The sequence below is a fragment of the Hylobates moloch genome, unplaced genomic scaffold (genome assembly GCF_009828535.3).
Source record: "Hylobates moloch isolate HMO894 unplaced genomic scaffold, HMol_V3 SCAFFOLD_9, whole genome shotgun sequence".
NCBI lineage: Eukaryota > Metazoa > Chordata > Mammalia > Primates > Hylobatidae > Hylobates > Hylobates moloch.
This window is the reverse complement of record NW_026652284.1, coordinates 124,195,263-124,215,169: the sequence shown is the minus strand read 5'-3', so window position 1 is coordinate 124,215,169 and position 19,907 is coordinate 124,195,263. Positions and strand designations below refer to the sequence as shown.

Genomic DNA, 19,907 nt, shown 5'->3' with positions numbered 1-19,907 from the left:
TAGGCTGGATGTTAAAACTCACAGAGCACAGTCCCTGTTCTGAAGGTGCTTCCAATCCAGAGCTGCAGAACAGTGGCCCCGGTTAGCCAGAGGCAGTGGAATGGGGTTCCCGTGCTGGTTTCACCTGAGCTGGGGTCCAGAGCTGGCCCCAACTGTCTGTTAGGGTTTCAGCAGGCACCGTTGATTGACAGCGTTGCTTTGCAGGGTGGGGAATGGGGTGGAGACTTGGACATTTTGTTCCATAGATGTCTGTGTTGTTTAATCTTGAAATCAAGTGTGGGTTTAATATTTGCTTATGTATATAACTTGTTTTTTGATTAAAAAATAAGTTCTTTTATTTAGGTCTCTTTTTGGCCTTCATATAGTCAGTGACCTGTGTCAGCGCTCCTTATGAAACCCCCGGGACACGCCCATGCTTGAACAAGCCCGTGGCTGCTCATCGTGGGGGAGCATCCACACCCTGGGGTGTCGTGTTAAGAGGGTGCTGGAAAGGACATCTTACAGGATTTGGTTTGAGTAATCTGGGGGAGGGTTTAGGGAAGCGGGACTTTGCTCTGGATTGGTGCTGCCAGGAAGCAGGCGTCCTTCTGCAATTGGGAATCTCAATGCGTCGTATTTGGAAGGAGGAAAGACTAGAGCCAGGCTAGAGCTGTCAGCTGTGAGGAGGCAGCAGCCACTCAGACTGGCCGGGACAGGGCACTGCTTGCCCTTTTTACAGCTTGTCTGTGTTCAGACGTGATTACAGAGGGGTCTTGTTTTTGTATTGATCCATCATGGTCACAGAGTAGTCTGATGTTGATGTTCTATGAAATTTTAACCAGGAAACACTGAGGGCTCTATCTGTGAGTGCCAGGACAGCTCCTAGCAACACCAAGGCCTCTATCTGTAAGCACCAGGCCAGCTCCTAGCAACATTGAGGCCTACAAGATAGGACCAGATCAGCTCCCAGATGTCAGCGACTGGTCTTCTTTCTACCTGAAGAATCAGTGTGGTGGCCTCACAATTGCTACAGGTGCGTTCAGCCTCATGACTCCACGTGAGCACCCCGTGCCGATTCCTCTGCCCGGCCACATCACCAGGTACTTGGACTCATTTCACTCCCTGGCTGGGATAAAGCAGACAGCAGACCTCTCAGTTGCCACACACACCCCACTGGCCTTTGACTGCGCCCAGCCTGGCTTAATTGGCACCTCCCGATGCTTCTGGAGGCATCTGTGCTCCCAGCTCCTCTCTGGCATGTCTCAATGGCTTCCTTGTGGCCCACTTCACCTGTTCACAGCCCCATGACTTCCCCTGCACAGTCTATTGCCAGACTCATCTTCCTAAACACAACCCCAGCTGTGGCCCCTGCCTGAGTGCCCTTCACCTGCAGGATAGGCCCAAGCCCTCCTGTGTTCAGCCCTGGCCTTCTCTCTGGCAGTGGGGGGTCTTTGCTGTGGATCCTCTGCCCCCCTGGCCCTGCCCCACACCTCTGGAGCTTGCCATCCCCAGGGAGCCTCACTAAAGCCTCTCCCTCTCAGCCAAGAGTTTGCGTCCATCTCAAACTCCTCAAGAAAACAATGTCCTGGCACATTTCGCTTGGCAGTTATTCCCAAGACCGCCCCCTGCCCCCGCACTAATGTTCCTGTTAGCCACATAAACACTTTATTCTCCTCTTTCATATAAAATCCTGACGGGTCTGGGGGCTAGAGCTAGGCAGGTTCTTTCTCCTCCTCAGCATGCTGGAGCACAGGCGGGCACCCGGAGGAAGAACTGTACCTGCTCAGGAAATGGCCGGAAGGGGAGGTGGGGGAAGGGGGAGCTGTGTGGCCCTCTCACTGCTCAGCATGTGATTAGCCACTGCAGAGGGCAAGGTGGACTCCAGGAGGTGCCCTCGTGGCTGGGAAGGCAGTGTCCCCACACTGGCAGAGGGACTGTCTGTGAACAATGACAGCACTGCAGCAGGGAGCCCACTTGTGACTCAGGTTGTGCATGGTCAGGGCCCCGGGCTGAGAGGCAAGAGGACAACAGGAGCGCAGCTGGAGCCACCAGTGGGCAGATGGCAGGGCCCTGAGGGCACCACCGAGGGTTTTAGGCAGGCGGGTAGTGCAACAGATGTGATAGATGTTTCAGAAACACATCGCTAGGGTCCTGGTGGAGGGCGGGCAGGCAAGGAGGCCAGGTGAGGCAGGGGAAGTTGGGAGGGAGAGGGAAGCGGGGCAGCCCTGCTCTGGCCTGGAGGTAATGCAGGAGCAGGTTTCAGGAAGGATGAGCTTGGCCCTGGGCAGCCCACAACTGCGGTGCCCACGGACATCAGGGTGTCGCTGGCTTCGTACATAGAGGTGCTAAGGGGATTGACTGGGCAGTGGGGAGGGGCCTTGAGAGATCCTGCATGGAAAGCCTCGAGGCTGCAGTGGGAATGTCCAAGGCTGCCTCTGGGCCCAGAGCCACGGGGCGTGACAGCTCAGCAGGGCTGAGACCAGCCAAGTCCCAGGCAGTGGAGGGACCCCCTGCAGGAGGAGCAGGCGTCACAGGGCAGGAAACGCAGTACAGGCTGGGGCTGAGGGCTCCAAAGGACCAGGCCTGGGCAGGTCACGGGGCCCAAATGGCTGAGCCCTCAGTCTCTGTCCAGCTCTTGGACGGGATCTCCAGCCTGCATTTCTCGTGGGGAGGCTGGAGAGAGGCAGGCCTGGGCGGAATATCAGGGTGCCCACACAGATGGACTGCATAGAGCTGGGGAGGCCCAAGGAGTATGGCAGGCTGCCCTGGGGCAGAGCAATGACCTGTGCCACTGGCCCAGGCGACAGAAGAGTGAGGGGGCTACACCGTGCCATCTCCAGGAAGCACCTGGTAGACACAGCCAGGCCACTTACCATCGGGGTACCCCAGCACAGGCTTAACTCACTCTGGGCACCCCAGGGTCTCTGTCCATCAGTTGGGAACCCAACACACACCTTATGATGTAGCTGCGTGTGGGCAGAGGCTTGGCACTGTATTAACCTCCACTATTCACTTCTGGTTCTGTGTCCCCATCAGCAGGGAGGGCCTGGAGCCCCTCCCAATTTCATGTTGAAAGTGGCAGGGAGAAGAGTGACCAGGGGAAGGCAGAGAGCAAATCCCATTTATTGGAATTTCACTGACAGCAAATTGAGAGGAAGGCTTCCCCCTCCCCTGAAACATGCCATCCTCTCTGCCCTCAGGGCTCAGCACAGGGATAAGACCCCCACTCCACATGTCCCCAGAGGGCAGCACTCCAGGGTGGGGGGGGAGGGGAGGGGAGGGGTGCTCTACGCCAGGCTGGGGAGCTGGGACAGGAGGGAAGACGTGCACCCTCACCTCTTGGCTCAATCCCTCTCCCCGGGACCTGGTGCTGCCCCCAGTCCCTGGGGTGGGCTGGCAGACAGGGCTCATGCAACAATGAGTGGACAGGAGGTGGCACGGAAACGTGGCCTTGGTGCCCCTTGGCGGGGGCGGGAGGACTAAAGGGGCCATGCTGTGGCCACAGCGGGTCCAAACGGAAGTATCTGCAGTGTACATACAGGAGGGTTGGAGAGAGGCATCCTTTGCCCCAGGCTGTGCCTGGGGACAAGAGAGAGGGGAAGTACAGCTGGCACTGCTGTGCCAGGGGCAGGGTCCAGGCCAGCCGTGCCACCTGAGCGGGCACAGCGAGCTGGAGCTCGGCTACTCCTTGGCGCGGCCAATGATGGTGAGGATGTACAGGAAGATGTTGATGATGTCCGTGTACAGGTTCAGCGCAGCAAACACGTACTCTTCTGGGCTCAGGGACAGCTGCTTGTTCCCCAGCAGCAGCTGGGTGTCCACTGCCAGGAACTGGAGGTGACAGCACAGTGATGTTGAGGGACAAGCCTGCCTGCCCAGCATCCCACCCCCAGCCAAGGCCACCCCTCACTCACGCAGGTGAAGAGCAGAGCGCCCAGTGAGGCGTACACAATCTCCAGGATGCGGTTCCGGATGAAGATGCAGAGGATGGCGAAGATGAAGAGCACCACCATGCTCACCAGGAGCACGCCCATGCATGAGGTGAAGTCGTAGCGGGTCTGCAGGTGGGAGAGGAACAGGCCATGGGGCTGGGCCTGGGAAAGCTGCTCAGCCCCTGTGGCCACAGCCCGGCCACGGGAGGCCCCTCACCTGCATGGAGAAGATGACGACGGTGAAGCAGACGGCTGTGGTGATGCCCACGGCCATGATGACTGCCTCGGTGTTGTAGAAGCTGGCGATCATCCCCACCATGTACGACAGGCTGGCGGTCAGGACCGACTGCGGGTGCGAGACACAGGCTGGCCTTGGGTGTGTGCCCCCATGCCACCCCCGCCCGCCCCTGCCTCATGAGCACAAGGAGAACCACAGTGACCAGGCCCGGAAGAGTGGGCGTGTGGGACTGCATGGCCGGACCCAGGCCCAGAGGCTCAGGTTTGGGGGTTACCAGTGCAACAAGGTTCCAGGGGTGCTTTCGCCGGAAGTCCCCACAACAGCTGAGGACGATGAGGGAGATGAAGAAGACAGCATAGGAGACATAGTAGGTCCAGACGTTCTCCCGGACAAAGCCTTTCACCTCCCCAACAAAAGTGAACACAGACACCGTGGACAGGGTCACCGACAGCTGCAAGGTCAGCACTAGGAACACCTGGGGAAGGAGCCGCTCAGAGTCATCCGCTGGGAACCACACCCCCCACCGCCTCCGAGATGTCCCCACCCACCTTGCGGATGAAGGCCTGTCGGATGCTCTTGTCATCCCAGTTGGTGGCAGGGAAGTCCTGGTTGTCATAGTAGGATGGGGGACCCTCCTCCTGGTAGTTTCCATGCTGGGGTGCTGAGGAGCAGACAGGCTGGGTCAGTGCCACTCACAAGCACCTCCCCCTGCCCTCCCCACCACCCCACCCCTCCCTTCCTGAGACTCACAGTCAGGGTCTTGTCCTGGGAAGACCTGTGGCTGTCCATAGGGGTTGGGGGGGAAGGGGCTCTGGGGATATGGCCCCTGGGGGTAGCCCCCTTGGGGGTAGGGGCCCTGTGGGTAGCCCTCTTGTGGGTAGGGGCCCTGTGGGTAGCCCCCTTGAGGGTACGGGCCCTGTGGGTAGCCCCCTTGGGGGTAGGGGCTGGGGCCATGGGGGTACCCTGGCTGACCGTAGGGGGAGGGCTGGAAAGGGGGCTGTGGGTAAGGGGCCCCAGGGTAGGGAGGCTGAGCATAGGGGGGCATGGGTGGCTGGGGCCCCCCCGGATATGCAGGGTTGGGGGGAGGATAGTTGTCCCCAGACACCAAAAAACTCTTTTCATGGGACATGGCCTCGGGTTCCGCGGTCCGCCCCTAGAGGAGACAGACAAGGAACAGTGGAACAGTTGGCTTGCACGACAGTGTCGGGACCCAGCCCTGCGCAACTCCACCTGCTTCTGGGAACCCAGGGGGAAGAAAGGGAAGACCGTGACCTTTGCCCCGGGCTGTGGGGAGCCCCGGAGCCCGGGCCCGGAGAAGCGCGTGGGGACCGGACCGGCGGCGCCGTGGGGCCTTTCCAGGGCTCTAGGCCGCCTTTAGGGTGGGGGAGGGGCCGGGCGAGGGGACGACCGCCAGCCTCGGGATTTGGGGCTTGGGTCGTTTCTCACAAGCAATCGGAGGCCTGCGCCGCTGCCGGCGTCTCCCGGGTGGGAGCTCAGCGCGGAGGCTGGGGTCTCGGTCGGGGACGTGTGGGGTGTGCCCGGACCCTCCCCTCCGCATCCCGCCCCTTAAGCAGCTTTAAGGGGCCGGAGCCGGCGGCTATTTCTATCCCAGGAAATCCCCGGGCCATCTGTGACCAACAAAGGCCCGAGCCCCCCCACCCCCCCAAACCCAACAACAGGGCCCAACGGCCCCTGGCTCCGGGGTGGGGGGATCGGGCCTGGATCGGCTGCCGGTGCCTGCCAGTGGGGTACGCCGGGAACAGCGGGGTGCGGGGGTGTGTGGGGGATGGAAGCGACCATGGGGCGTGCGGGGAACAAAGCGGGCGTGGGGCGAGGCGGGTAGGGGCTGCGGCCGTGGCACTGGCACCGAGAGCGGATGGGCCCTCCGCGGGCCGGGGGCGCACAGGGTCACGGGTCCAGCAGTCGCCGCAGCGCGCCGCCCCCTCCCTCCGGCTCCAGGCCGCCGCGGCTCCCCGCCCCCACCACCGCCGCCACCTCTGGCCGCGAGCTGCCGCGCGCCCCGGCCGGACCAACTGACTGACCCGAGGCGGCCACGCTCGGATGCGCAGGACCCGCGTGGGGGCGGGGGCGGGGGCGGCCGGCCGCGCGGCGCAGCGGGTCGGAGGCGCTCCTGGGCTTGGGCCGGGGACTCACCGGTGGCGGGGCGCCGCAGGCCGGTACGCACGGTGTCCGCTGCGCGGCCGCGCGGTGATGGCCGGTGCGCCCGCACCCGCACCCGCTCGGCTGGGCCTGCGCCTGCGGCTGGGAAGACGCAGCGGGGCCTTGTGACGGGGCGGGGCAGGGGGCGGGGCCGGGCGAGCTCGGGGGTGGGCGGGGCCGGGCGGGCGGGGCTTCCGCGGACCCCACCCGCTGCGCCGCCTTGCGTGTTCCTCTTCGCTCCGGCCAGAGGCCCGCCGCGCACTGTCTGCCGAGGGGTGGGGTCGGGTGGTGGGCGCTGAAGACCCCTGGAGGCAGAAGTCTGGTCTGGCCAATTTGGCTGGCTGTTCGGTAGTTAAGAAATTTATTCCTAAATGCGGGATTCGCTGAAGCCGCCCGGGACTGACCATCCGTTCTCGGCCTTAAAACCCGAAGTTCACTTCTCCTTTTCATCCAGGTCTATCCCAAATCAAGAAGCTTAATCGTTTAGTTCCCAAATCGAGGTCTCATGGTTTAATTGCCCCATTTTCTCTATCAGCCCAAACTCTGCCAGGCCTGCTACTACAGACCCCCTTTTTTTTTTTAATTCTTGTGGATACATAGTAGGTGTATATTTATGGGCTACATGGGATGTTTTGATACAGGCATGTGATGCATAATAATCACATCAAGGTAAATGGGGTATCCATCAGCTCAAGCATTTGTCCTTCGTGTTACAAACAATCCAGTTATACTCTTGGAGTTGTTTTTAAATGTACAATTATTTTTGACTACAGTCAAAATACTAGTTGTTGTACTAACAAATACGATGTCTTATTTTCACACTAGAGACCCTGAATGCTCGCTTGTCTGCCTAACGTCCTCACAAGTTGCGAGGGGCTGAGGCTTGGGGATACAGCAGGACTGGAGGCCAGGCCATCTCCCTGCTTGGCTCCCAAGTCCTCTTGGGGGAGCAGTGACTGACACAGGCAGGGTACATCCTGCTGCCAGCCTTCCCACCCAGGGCCCAGACCCCACCTGCCCTCCTGCCCTTGGAGGGCCGGCCTCTCCCAGACCGCTCTGAGTCCTGCACCTATGGTGCACTGGTGCAATGTTTAGCAACCAGACCTGGTGAGGGGAGGCCTGGGGTGCATTTTTTGCACATGCACATGGTGTGAATCCTCCACCGGGGCTGGTTTCAAGTTACCCCCAGCTGAACAACCAGTCCACAGAAATTCCCGAAACTGTACCGGTCTGCTTGTGGTGTGAGTGGTGCCTGTGGCAGGCCCTCTGCAGCCAGGGTCAGCATAATGGGTAACCTGTGATGAGTTCCATTAGAGGAAACGTGGAAAAAGCAGGGATGGATTTACCTTTGTAGAAGCAGAAGCTCACAAAATTTGAGAGACCTTTAAGGAAAATAAAATGCTTGCTGGGCGCAGTGGCTCACGCCTGTAATCCCAGCACTTTGGGAGGCCGAGGCAGGTGGATCACAAGGTCAGGAGATCGAGACCATCCTGGCTAACATGGTGAAACCCCTGTCTCTAGTAAAAATACAAAAAAAATTAGCTGGGTGTGGTGGTGTGCACCTGTAATCCCAGCTACTGGGGAGGCTGAGGCAGGAGAATGGCTTGAACCTGGGAGGCAGAAGTTACAGTGAGCTGAGATCGCGCCACTGCACTCCAGCCTGCGTGAGAGAGTGTGACTCTGTCTCAATAAATAAATAAATAAATAAATAAATAATGGCTGGGTATGGTGGCTGGCGCCAGTAATCTCAACACTTTGGGAGGCTGAGGCAGGTGGATCATCTGAGGTCAGGAGTTCGAGACCAGTCTGCCCAATAGGGTGAAACCCTGTCTCTACTAAAAATACAAAAATTAGCTGGTCATGGTGGTGCGTGCCTGTAATCCCGGCTACTTGGGAGGCTTAGGCAGGAGAATCCCTTGAACCCGGGAGGCAGAGGTTGTGGTGAGCCAAGACTGCACTCCAGCCTGGACACAGAGGGAGATTCCGTCTCAAAGAAAATAAATACTTTCTTTTTTTTTTGAGACGGAGTCTCGCTCTGTCGCCCAGGCTGGAGTGCAGTGGTGTGACCTCGGCTTACTGCAAACTCCGCCTCCCGGGTTCACACCATTCTTCTGCCTCAGCCTCCCAAGTAGCTGGGACTACAGGCGTCCTCCACCACGCCCGGGTAATTTTTTGTATTTTTAGTAGAGACAGAGTTTCACTGTGTTAGCCAGAATGGTCTCGATCTCCTGACCTCGTGATCCGCCTGCCTTGGCCTCCCAAAGTGCTAGGATTACAGGCATGAGCCACTGTGCCTGGCCAAAATAAATAAATTTTTAAAAATTAAATAAATAAAGTAAAATGCTGAGTACAAAATTGAGTAAAGGGCTTCGGGAGGGGTCATGTAGGCAGAGTCCCTAAGTGTTTTTAGATTTATGTTAAATCTGCCTTAAAAACAGAGTAAGGGGCTGGGCGCGGTGGCTCATGCCTGTAATCCTAGTACTTTGGGAGGCCAAGGTGGGTGGATCACCTGAGATCAGGAGTTCGAGAGCAGCCTGATCAACATGGCGAAATCCCGTCTCTACTAAAAATACAAAAATTAGCTGGGTATGGGGGCAGGAGCCTATAATCCCAGCTGCTCGGGAGGCTGAGGCAGGAGAATCACTTGAACCCAGTGGGTGGAGGCTGCAGTGAGCTGAGATCACACCACTTCACTCCAGCCTCGGTGAAAGGGCAAAACTCTGTCTCAGAAAAAAAAAAAAAAAAGGCAGAGTAAGGGAGTCATGCCAGAGGGGTGGCCATGGGGGTTTGTGAGGAAGGTAGGGCCAAGCAGAGGGAAGGGCCAGTTCCAGGCCACTGAGGCAGGAGTGGCCTGTAGCTCTGCAGGAAGAGCTGAGAGGCTGGAGCCCTCTGAGCATCAGGGTGTGCAGGGGGCATGGGGCCAGAGAAGGGACTGAGGTCTGGTCAGGTGCAGCTGGGCAGGTCCTCAAAAGGACTCTGGGGTTTTTTTTTTTTAAACAGAGTCTCACTCTATCACCTAGGTTGGAGTGCAATGGCACGATCTCAGCTCACTGCAACCTCTGCCTCCCAGGTTCAAGCGATTCTCTTGACTCAGCCTCCTGAGTAGCTGAGATTATAGGCACCTGCCACCATGCCTGGCTAATTTTTATATTTCTAGTAGAGACAGGGTTTTGCCATGTTGGCCAGGCTGATCTCAAACTCCTGACCTCCTGATCCACCTGCCTTAGCCTCCCAAAGTGCTGGGATTACAGGCATGAGCCACTGCGCCCGGCCCCCAGGACTTTGGTTTCTACTGTTGCTGATGCTGGGAGCTGTAGCAGCTGCTGGTGTCACTTTACAAGGCTCACCCTGACACCTCTGTTGAGGACCCACCGTGGGAGTGGCAGACAGAGACTAGTTAAGAGGTTAGCCTAGCTACCTAGCGAGAGATGCTGGAGGCTGGAACCAGGGTCAAAGGCAGCAAAGGTGTGGCATGTGCAGGGCTAGGAGTATAGGCTGGCCAGGGTCCTCAGCTCCCTTGAGGAAGGAACAGCAGGGGTGAGGCTGGGTTTTGGTGGGCTGAGGGGTGAGTGGGAAGTAGGAGATGGAGAGCAGTAGTGGCCACAGCTCTTTGAAAGACTGGAAGCAAACGGAGCTTGGGTGATGTGGGAGATTTGTGGCGAGTGGGAGTGTGGATTCTGAAGGCACCGCCCAGGTTTGAGGCCTGGTGCTGCTGTGGGCCTGTCTGCACCTCCGTTTCCCTTTCTGTGGTGAGGATTAGCGGCAGCAAGGAATGCAGTGGAGCCGTCACCTTTTCACCTTCTGGGGTTACTTGTGACAATGCCAATGATGGTGTGATATGGGAAGGTGCAGGCAGAACAGAAAGCTGCAGGAATGGGCGGGCAGGACCCGAGGTGGGAGGAAGGCTGTGCTGCAATGCACATTCTTGGAGACCAAGGGTGGGGAACTACCCATGCTCAGCACCTGGAAGGTTTGAGGGACCCGAAGCAGGGTTGAGAAGGTTGCTGGGGGCGTTGAAGGCCAGCCTTGGCCAGGGGTGGGCCAGGAGACCCAGCACTTTGCGTGCAGAGGGTGTCATGGACACAGAGGCTTGGAGATCCTGAGTGAGGGGCAGTGACTCAGGCCCCTTGGTGGGTTTAGTGGGGCGAGTGATTGGCCATTTTTGGGCCATGGAGGCCAGGGGAGTGGAGGGCCACCAGAGGACACTCCTGTCTACCCTGCCAACCAGGGGCTGGAGTGGGCCAGATGGGGCCAGTGGGCTGGGCTGGGCTGGCTGGAGGGTCCTGAGGGGTCCAGCCTGGCCAGCACCTCCTGGTCAGCTGGGGGTTGAGGCTGCAGCAGGAGAGGAAGCATCTGAGCCCCAGTACCCAGGCCTCAGCGCCCAGGGCCCAGCTGCTCCCTCCCTCCTTCCGTCTTTCAGTTTCACTTTTGTTTTCCTGCTCACTGCAGAGTTAGGCTTGCTGAGGGGCAGGCGCAGGAGTCCTGGCTGAGCTCGTGGCCTAAGGTTGCCTAGGGGCCGCGGGGAGTGTAAGTGCTGTGTGTGGGGCCACCCATAATGGGGGAGCATTGAGGACACACCTTGGAGGGGCCTGGGGAGGGGCAGGAGGGGTGGAATGGGCTGTTTCCCTACCCACCTGATGCCCCGTCCCAGGGTTGCAATGGCGGAGGCAGAGGCAGGGGTGGCAGTGGAGGTCCGTGGACTGCCCCCTGCCGTGCCCGACGAGCTGCTCACGCTCTACTTTGAAAACCGCCGACGCTCTGGAGGGGGACCTGTGTTGAGCTGGCAGAGACTGGGCTATGGGGGCGTCCTCACCTTCAGAGAGCCTGCAGGTGAGAGGGCTGGCTAAAGGGGCAGCCTGGGTGCCCTGATGTTCTAATGCCTGACGTCCTGCCCTGCCCCTGCCCACAGACGCTGAGAGGGTCTTGGCCCAGGCAGATCACGAACTAGATGGTGCCCAGCTGAGCCTGCGGCCAGCTCCACCACGAGCCCCTGCACGCCTGCTGCTCCAAGGACTGCCCCCGGGCACCGCACCCCAGCGCCTGGAGCAGCATGTCCAGGCCCTGCTTCGTGCCTCGGGGCTCCCCGTACAGCCTTGCTGTGCCTTGGCCAGCCCCCGGCCAGACCGGGCTCTGGTCCAGTTGCCCAAGCCCCTTTCTGAGGCAGGTGAGAGGCAGGGTTGGGGTTGAGGTGCTGGCTAGGGGAGGTTCCCTGAGCTGACCTGCACATTCCCCACAGATGTCCGTGTCCTGGAGGAGCAGGCCCAGAATCTGGGCCTGGAGGGGACCTTGGTGTCCCTGGCCCGGGTTCCCCAGGCCCGAGCGGTGCGTGTGGTGGGGGATGGTGCCTCTGTGGACTTGCTGCTGCTGGAGCTGTACCTGGAGAATGAGCGCCGCAGTGGTGGGGGGCCCCTGGAGGACCTGCGATGCCTACCTGGGCCCCTGGGCACTGTTGCCTCCTTTCAGCAGTGGCAAGGTGAGTGGGGCTGGGCAGACCCAGCCAACCCTCCCTCTCCTGCAGAAATCTGACAGGCTTTCTGTCCTTTCCCTTCCTCCAAGTGGCAGAACGAGTGTTGCAGCAGGAGCACCGGCTGCAGGGATCAGAGCTGAGCCTTGTCCCCCACTACGACGTCCTGGATCCCGAGGAGCTGGCTGAGAATACCAGTGGAGGGGACCACCCATCCACCCTGGGGCCTAGGGCTACCAAGCATGCTCTCCTGAGGACCGGAGGGCTGGTGACGGCTCTGCAGGGTGCAGGGACTGTGACAATGGGCTCTGGCGAGGAACCAGGGCAGTCAGGGTCCTCTCTGAGGACAGATCCCATGGTGCAGGGTGCAGGGACTGTGACAACAGGCTCTGGCCAGGAACCAGGGCAGTCAGGGGCCTCTCTGAGGACAGGTCCCATGGGGTCTCTGGGACAGGCAGAGCCAGTCAGCTCGCTGCCCATGGGGTCTCTGGAACATGAGGGGCTGGTAAGCCTGAGGCCTATGGGGTTGCAGGAACAGGAGGGGGCCGTGAGCCTGGGGCCTGTGGGGTCTACAGGCCCAGTGGAGATCTCTAAGGGGTTGCCGGGGCAGGAGGGCCTGGTGGAAATGGCCATGGACTCACCAGGGCAAGAGGGGCTGGTGGGTCCCATGGAGATCGCCATGGGGTCTCTGGAGAAGGCAGGGCCTATGAGCCCAGGACGTGTGAAGCCGGCGGGGCAGGAGGGCCTGGTGGAGATGGTGCTGTTGATGGAGCCAGGGGCCATGCGCTTCCTGCAGCTCTATCATGAGGACCTTCTTGCAGGCCTGGGAGACGTTGCTCTCTTCCCACTTGAAGGACCGGATGTGACTGGCTTTCGGGTGAGTGACCCCTCAGGACTCCTCACCTTCAGCCCCCTCCTCCTACTGGGGACTCAGAGTACCTTTCCTGTGCTCTAAACCTGCAAACTCCCCCTCTACAATGGCCCTGCAGCTCTGTGGAGCCCAGGCTTCCTGCCAGGCGGCTGAGGAGTTTCTGCGGAGCCTGCTGAGCAGCATTAGCTGCCATGTGTTGCGTCTGGAGCACCCGGGCAGCGCCAGGTTTCTCCTGGGCCCAGAAGGGCAGCACCTTCTCCAGGGGCTGGAGGCTCAGTTCCAGTGTGTCTTCGGGACAGAGCGCCTGGCCACAGCCACGTTGGACACAGGCCTTGAAGAGGTAGAGATGGAGTCCCACCCCTGCCCTCCCCTTTCGCACGCCTCTGCCCCAGGCCTCCTCTGCCCTTGCCCAGAGGCTAGTGGTCCTGACGTCCTCTCCCTACAGGTGGACCCTACCGAGGCCCTCTCAGTGCTCCCTGGCGACGCCCACACCCTGTGGACCCCAGACAGTACAAGTAGTGACCAGGAGGACGTGAGCCTGGGTAGGGCTCCCCGGGAGCCCTCAGCATATCCTGTCGCCCTCACTTGACCTCACCCCCTGCCCTGCTCTGTGCTCCCATCTGTCTACTGACCCATCTTAGGCCCACCCTGTACCCCAAAAACTTGCTCCCCATCTTTCACCCATTCCAACTCCTCCTGGGCCCAGCCCCTGACCCAGTGGCCTCTCCCTGCCCCCAGAGGAGGTCCGAGAACTGCTGGCCACCCTGGAGGGCCTAGACCTAGACGGGGAGGACTGGCTGCCTCAGGAGCTGGAGGAGGAAGGGCCTCAGGAGCAGCCAGAGGAGGAGGCAACCCCAGGGCATGAGGAGGAGGAGCCTGTGGCCCCCAGCACTGTGGCCCCCAGGCGGCTGGAGGAGGAGGCTGCTCTGCAGCTGGCCCTCCACCGGTCGCTGGAGCCTCAAGGTCAGGTGGCTGAGCAGGAGGAGGCTGCCCTGCGGCAAGCCCTAGCCCTCTCCCTGCTGGAGCAGCCCCCGTTGGAGGCAGAAGAGCCCCTGGATGGGGCGACTAATGGCAAGGCCCAGCTGGTGGTTCACTCGGCCTTTGAGCAGGATGTGGAGGAGCTGGACCGGGCGCTCAGGGCTGCCTTGGAGGTCCACCTCCAGGAGGAAACGGTGGGGCCCTGGCGCCGCACACTGCCTGCAGAGCTGCGTGCTCGCCTGGAGCGGTGCCATGGTGTGAGTGTTGCCCTGCGTGGTGACTGCACCATCCTCCGTGGCTTCGGGGCCCACCCTGCCCGTGCTGCCCGCCACTTGGTGGCACTTCTGGCTGGCCCCTGGGATCAGAGTTTGGCCTTTCCCTTGGCAGCTTCAGGCCCTACCTGTGAGTCTACCTCCTGGACTGAGGGACGATGGGGTGGGCTGGTTAGCAGGGGCTAGTGCCCCAGGCATGGCTCTGACCGCCTCCCCCCTTTTCCCCACGCATCAGTGGCAGAGCAGACGCTGAAGGGGCCCTGGAACAAGCTGGAGCGTCTGGCAGAGAACACTGGGGAGTTCCGGGAGGTGGTGCAGGCCTTCTACGACACCCTGGACGCTGCCCGCAGCAGCATCTGCATCGTTCATGTGAGTCCATGCCCTGTCTCTCTGGCCTCATGGCGTCCTGGGCTCTTGCACCATTAGCACCTTGCCAAGCCTGTGGCCTGTCCCTCTCGCCTACATCAAGGTCAGCTGACCAGGAGCTGACAGGCTCCCAGCCCTGTTCTCTGTCCAGAGAGTGTTCCCAAAGTGGGTAGGGAAACAGGAGGGAACAGAGTGGGGGCCTTGGGATCTGATAGGCCTGAGTGAGGGTCCCCACTCTGCCACTCGTGGCTGGGTCACCAGGGACTATGGGACCAGCTCCAGGCCTCAGTTTCCTTATTTGGAGCATGGGGCGGTGATTCCATCTTGTGGTCATTTTGAGGATTACTCGTTCCACAAATGCGTCCCTTGTGCTGTTCTGGGCGCTCTTCTGCCTCCACAGAAAGGCCCGGGCTTACTGTGGTCACTGTGCTGGGGTCACTGTGCTGATGACACTGCACGGGCACTCTCAACTCTTGATGCTCAGAGTTGTGCATGGGGCCAGTGGCATCACCCTCCACCAGGAGCTGGTCAGAAATGCAGAAAGAACCTCTGGTTGTCCCCAGACCTGACCACCGCCACCGCCACCATCACCACCATCACCATGACCACCATCACACACCATCACCATGACCGTCACCACTCACTGTCATCACCACCACCATCACCATAATCATCACCATTCACCATCATCATCACCATCACCATGACCTTCACCACTCACTGTCATCAGCACCATCATCACCATAATCACCATCATCACCATCATCATAACTTTCACCACTCACTGTCATCACCACCACCATCACCATCACCACCATCACCATCACACCATCACCATGACCCTTACCAGTCACTGTCATCACCACCACCATCACCATAATCACCATCATCACCATCACCTTCACTACTCAGTTATCACCATCACCTTCACTGCTCAGTTATCACCATCACCATAATCATCACCACTCACCATCATCATCGTCATCACCACTCACCATCATCATCATCACCATGACCTTCACTACTCACTGTCATCACCACCACCGCTATGGCCACCATCATCACCATCACCACCATTAGCATCACCACTGTCACTGTCAGCTTCACCAACACACCGTCACCACTCACCACCACCAGCATCACCACCACCCAGATGCACTGAGCTCATATCCTGGTGGTTTTGTTAATTATAAGTACTTGGTTCTTCCAGTGAGTACCTTTATGACTTTAAATGGTATGCTTGAATTTTTTTTTTCACTTGACAGCTTTAGAGATTGTTTCTTGCCTTCCTGCATGGAAGATGAGGAGAATGGGCCTCGCTTCTCTCTCTTTTGCCTCCTCCCTCATCTTCCATCTCAATTTGGTCAGTTACATTATTTTTATTATGTAGTAAAGGTTTCTGTAACTATCACAAAGCCTCCATGCTTAGGCCGTAGGTTGATAGACATACTATAATAATGAAAAAATATTTACCACTGAGCCATAGAAAGAGAAATGAAATCCTAGTTATTAAAATTGTGTTCTGTGAAAAAGATGTTCTAGGATTCAAGGCTAATGGCTCTTCTTTTTTTGACTTTCTTTATTTTTTCCAGGTCATGCTTGACCACCGGGTTACTCAGTACCCCGCTTGTCACCTTTTGGCACAGATTCTTTTGTTTAGTGGGAGTATCTCCTTGAGTGGGTGGTAAACATATTTGACTTTTAAATTTACGTATATGTGAACATATATATAAAAATATACATTTATATATTAATATATACATTTATATATATAATTTTTTTGAGACGATGTCTCTGTTGCCCAGGCTAGAGTGCAATGGCATGATCTCAGCTCACTGCAACCTCCACCTCTTGGGTTCAGTGATTCTGCCTCAGCCTCCCAAGTAGCTGGGATTACAGGCACACACCACCACACCCAGCTACTTTTTGTATTTTTAGTAGAGATGGATTTTTTTTTTTTTTTTTTTGAGACAGAGTCTCGCTTAGTAGCCCAGGCTGGAGTGCAGTGGTGCGATCTCGGCTCACTGCAAGCTCCACCTCCCAGGTTCACGCCATTCTCCTGCCTCAGCCTCCCGAGTAGCTGGAACTACAGGGGCCTGCCACCACGCCCAGCTTATTTTTGTATTTTTAGTAGAGACGAGGTTTCACCATGTTAGCCAGGATGGTCTCAATCTCCTGACCTTGTGATCTGCCCACCTGGGCCTCCCAAAGTGCTGGGATTACAGGTGTGAGCCACCGCATCCAGCTGAGACGGGGTTTTGCCATGTTGGTCAGGCTGGTCTTGAACTCCTGACCTCAAGTGATCCGCCGACCTTGGCCTCCCAAAGTGCCGGGATTACAGGCGTGAGCCACTGCACCCGGCCGACTTTTAAATTTATATTGCCCTTTACAATGAGAGGTATTTTGCAACTGCAATTTGATGTTGGTATAAACTTCCATGTTCTCATGTGTCCTAATATGCCCTTACTTGTCCTCATTCTTCATTACTAGTTTGGCTGGATATAGTGTTCAGGTTCAAAATATGTTTTTCCTCAGATATGTGAAGACATTGCTGTTTTTCTTCGTTCTTAAAAAAACATTTTTCTTGGAAAGTTAAAGAATATCCCTCCATGGTTTCTTAGCATCTAGTGTCTGTAATGAGAGACCCAATGTGAGAAGGTGAGACTTCTTCCTGTTTGCATATTGACCTCGTTGTGTGTGTGTGTAAACTTGCAGGGTTGACCGGGCACGGTGGCTCATGCCTGTAATCCCAGCACTTTGGGAGGCCGAGGCGGGCGGATCCCGAGGTCAGGAGATCGAGACCATCCTGGCTAACACAGCGAAACCCCTTGTCTACTAAAAATACAAAAAAATTAGCCCGGCATGGCGGTGTGCGCCTGTAGTCTCAGCTACTCAGGAGGCTGAGGCAAGAGAATGGCGTGAACCTGGGAGGCGGAGCTTGCAGTGAGCCGAGATCGTGCCACCGCACTCCAGCCTGGGCGACAGAGCCAGGCTCGTCTCAAAGGAAAAAAAAAAACAAAAAACTTGCAGGGTTTTCTTTCACTCTGAAGGTTGAGGTTTCCTGGCACATGGGTGCCAGGGGCGTGTCTTTCCTCATTGTCCTTCTTGGCATTTCACGGATCTTGTGTATCTGAAGATGTTCCTTCAGCTCAGGGAAGCGTCTTCCCTGTGTGTGCTGGAGCTCCGGCCGGTGGAGTTCCTGCTATGCGGGCTCAGACCTCACGCCCCCTCACCTGCTCCCTCGGAGTTCCTTTCTCTTCCGTTAGCTTCTCACTGCGTCAGTTCCTGAACTCCATCTAGAACACTAGCTGGGCCTTCAGTTTGAACCACTTCCTCATTTGGCTCACCCTCCTAGATTTAGCTCGGCGTCGCTTTCTGAATGCAGGAGCACTCTGATTTTCAGACCAGTTCCTTTTCATAGCAGCTATTTTGTTTAATGGACATGGTGTTCTTTTGCAACCCTCTGAAGAAACTATTTAGAATTTATTTAAAAGTGTTTCCCAGGTCTGACTGTCAGGTTGGTCACCTGAGGCCTTCTCTCCCACCTGGGTCTTTCAGCACTGAGAGGTCTGTGGGCATCTCCTGGTGTTGAAGTCAAGTCCTGTAGGCAGCATAGGGCCCTGGCTCAGCTTTTCTCTGCAGAGGCCTCGCTTGAGTGGATGGGGTTTTGCCCACCCGCAGACCTCCACGGGTGGGGGAGGGGTCAGGCCTCCCCTGCGGCCTCTGAAGTCACTTGCCTCACGGAGGTGTTACTGTCTGCTGCTGGACAGAGCATGATGGGGGCTGCAAGGGCTCCCTCAAACCCTGGACTCCTCCAACAGAGAGCTCCTGGTTGCCAGGCTCAGTTCTGCCCTGCCTCGGCCCCAGGGCGTAGGGAGGGTGTTTAATCCTGGCCCGGGCCTTCCCCGCAGGTGGAGCGCGTGTCGCACCCGCTGCTGCAGCAGCAGTATGAGCTTTACCGGGAGCGCCTGCTGCAGCGATGCGAGCGGCGCCCGGTGGAGCGGGTGCTGTACCACGGCACTACGGCGCCGGCAGTGCCTGACATCTGCGCCCACGGCTTCAACCGCAGCTTCTGCGGCCGCAACGGTGAGGCTTGAGCCGGGCAAGGGCGGGGACTCTGCGCACCCCGACCACCCTGACCTTGCCCCGTCCCGCCCTGCAGCCACGGTCTACGGGAAGGGCGTGTATTTCGCCAGGCGCGCCTCCCTGTCGGTGCAGGACCGCTACTCGCCCCCCAACGCCGATGGCCATAAGGCGGTGTTCGTGGCACGGGTGCTGACCGGCGACTACGGGCAGGGCCGCCGCGGTCTGCGGGCGCCCCCTCTGCGGGGTCCCGGCCACGTGCTCCTGCGCTACGACAGCGCCGTGGACTGCATCTGCCAGCCTGGCATCTTCGTCATCTTCCACGACACCCAGGCGCTGCCCACCCACCTCATCACCTGCAAGCACACGCCCCGCGCTTCCCCCGACGACCCCTCTGGGCTCCCGGGCCGCTCCCCAGACACTTAACCGAAGGGGCCACCCTCTGGCCTCCTGCTTCCCAGGCTCCCGGCTCCGCACAGGCTGATGCTTCCACCCCCAACTGTGGCCGCCTGAGCTGTCCCCGGGGACGCCCCTGCCTCCCTCTGCGGGCTCCAGAAGGCGGTGTGGGGGATGGGGGTCAGCAGCGGCAGAGGGGGGCTGGGCTAGGTCCCCGCCTGGGCCGACCCCACCACCAGGGGTCAGCAAAGCCCAGGAGGCGACACCGCCCGCCCGCTGCACCCAGACCTCGCCCGAGTCGGCTCTGTTGTTTGAATAAACGTGAACGTGAACCCAGGCGGAAGGGCCCCGGGAACTCCGACTGCGACCTCTGTTTGGAGAGTGGGGACCGTCGCGGCCCAGGGGCGGGGTCTGCTGCTTCCGAGGAGGTGTCGCGGTGCGGGGCGGGGCCCGGAGCGCACCGGGGCGAGCGCACGCCGTTCCTGAGTCGCGCACGCCGTTCCTGAGTCGCGCACGCCGGCGCAGACAGCGTCTCCTTGACTACCGGCCCGCCCAGTGCGCCCGGGGCTCAGGTGTGCGCCGCTGCCCTGGCCGAGTCGCCCCGCGCGGGCCCCGGCCCCGCCGCTCCCGAGATCTCGCCGGCCCCGCGCAGACACCGGCGCCCGATCTCGCTGGCAGCGTTCGCTCGCTCTCGGCTGGGCCCGCGCGGCGTAGCTCTGGGTGGGGGCCGGGGCGGGGCTCGGGGCTCGCCCCGCCTGCGCCGCCTCCGCCGCTTTCCCGGCCGGAGCAGTCTGGCTGCAGCGGCAGAGCTGAAGTGAGAGAAGCCACCAGGCATGTATGACTGCGGCCGGGATGGAGAGGCGCGCCCCGTGCGGGCCCTGCGGGCTGGGGGTCGCGGGGGGGGGTCTCCGGCCGCAGGCCACACGGAACTGGGGACTGCGCCGCGCCCCCTCCTGCCCTCGCTCGAGAGGACAGCACCTCCCTGCGCTCCCGAGACTGCGGAACTGGACGGGCGGTGCCCGGGGTGTGGGCAGGAAAGGCTGCTGGGGAGGCGCGGCTGACCGCAGGGCTCCGGGCGGGGGGCTGCAACCAGGGCGGCCGGTGGAGAAGCCAGTGGGGCGGGGCGCGGTGGCCCCCTGCTCGGTGTCCGCTGTCTCCTCCCTAGCCC

The 19,907-nt window shown here is 59.4% G+C and overlaps 2 protein-coding genes across 5 annotated transcripts; one reads left to right on the top strand and one right to left on the bottom strand.

The window, feature by feature from the left end:
* Positions 1-3,082: 3,082 nt before the first annotated feature.
* GRINA (glutamate ionotropic receptor NMDA type subunit associated protein 1) lies at positions 3,083-6,456 on the bottom strand. 2 transcript variants are annotated; one of them, XM_032760730.2, is made up of 7 exons: positions 6,304-6,456; positions 4,900-5,302; positions 4,698-4,810; positions 4,424-4,624; positions 4,129-4,257; positions 3,894-4,037; positions 3,083-3,810 (listed from the first exon to the last, which is right to left on the bottom strand). In XM_032760730.2, the coding sequence occupies exons 2-7, from the start codon at positions 5,276-5,278 to the stop codon at positions 3,661-3,663; spliced, it is 1,116 nt and encodes a 371-aa protein (XP_032616621.1). In that variant the 5' UTR covers positions 5,279-5,302; positions 6,304-6,456; the 3' UTR covers positions 3,083-3,660. The 2 variants fall into 2 exon arrangements, with proteins under 2 accessions (XP_032616621.1, XP_032616622.1); XM_032760731.2 differs by having other exon boundaries at positions 6,192-6,437.
* PARP10 (poly(ADP-ribose) polymerase family member 10) lies at positions 5,792-19,094 on the top strand. 3 transcript variants are annotated; one of them, XM_032760727.2, is made up of 12 exons: positions 5,792-5,897; positions 10,759-10,836; positions 10,961-11,139; positions 11,219-11,473; positions 11,546-11,782; positions 11,866-12,650; positions 12,763-12,984; positions 13,090-13,186; positions 13,383-14,024; positions 14,130-14,263; positions 18,172-18,346; positions 18,423-19,094. In XM_032760727.2, exons 3-12 carry the CDS (start codon positions 10,968-10,970, stop codon positions 18,767-18,769), a joined length of 3,066 nt encoding a protein of 1,021 aa, XP_032616618.1. In that variant the 5' UTR covers positions 5,792-5,897; positions 10,759-10,836; positions 10,961-10,967; the 3' UTR covers positions 18,770-19,094. The 3 variants fall into 3 exon arrangements, with proteins under 3 accessions (XP_032616618.1, XP_058300211.1, XP_032616617.1); XM_058444228.1 differs by lacking the exons at positions 18,172-18,346; positions 18,423-19,094 and adding an exon at positions 16,796-16,864; XM_032760726.2 differs by lacking the exons at positions 5,792-5,897; positions 10,759-10,836 and having other exon boundaries at positions 10,923-11,139.
* The last annotated feature ends 813 nt before the right edge of the window (positions 19,095-19,907 follow it).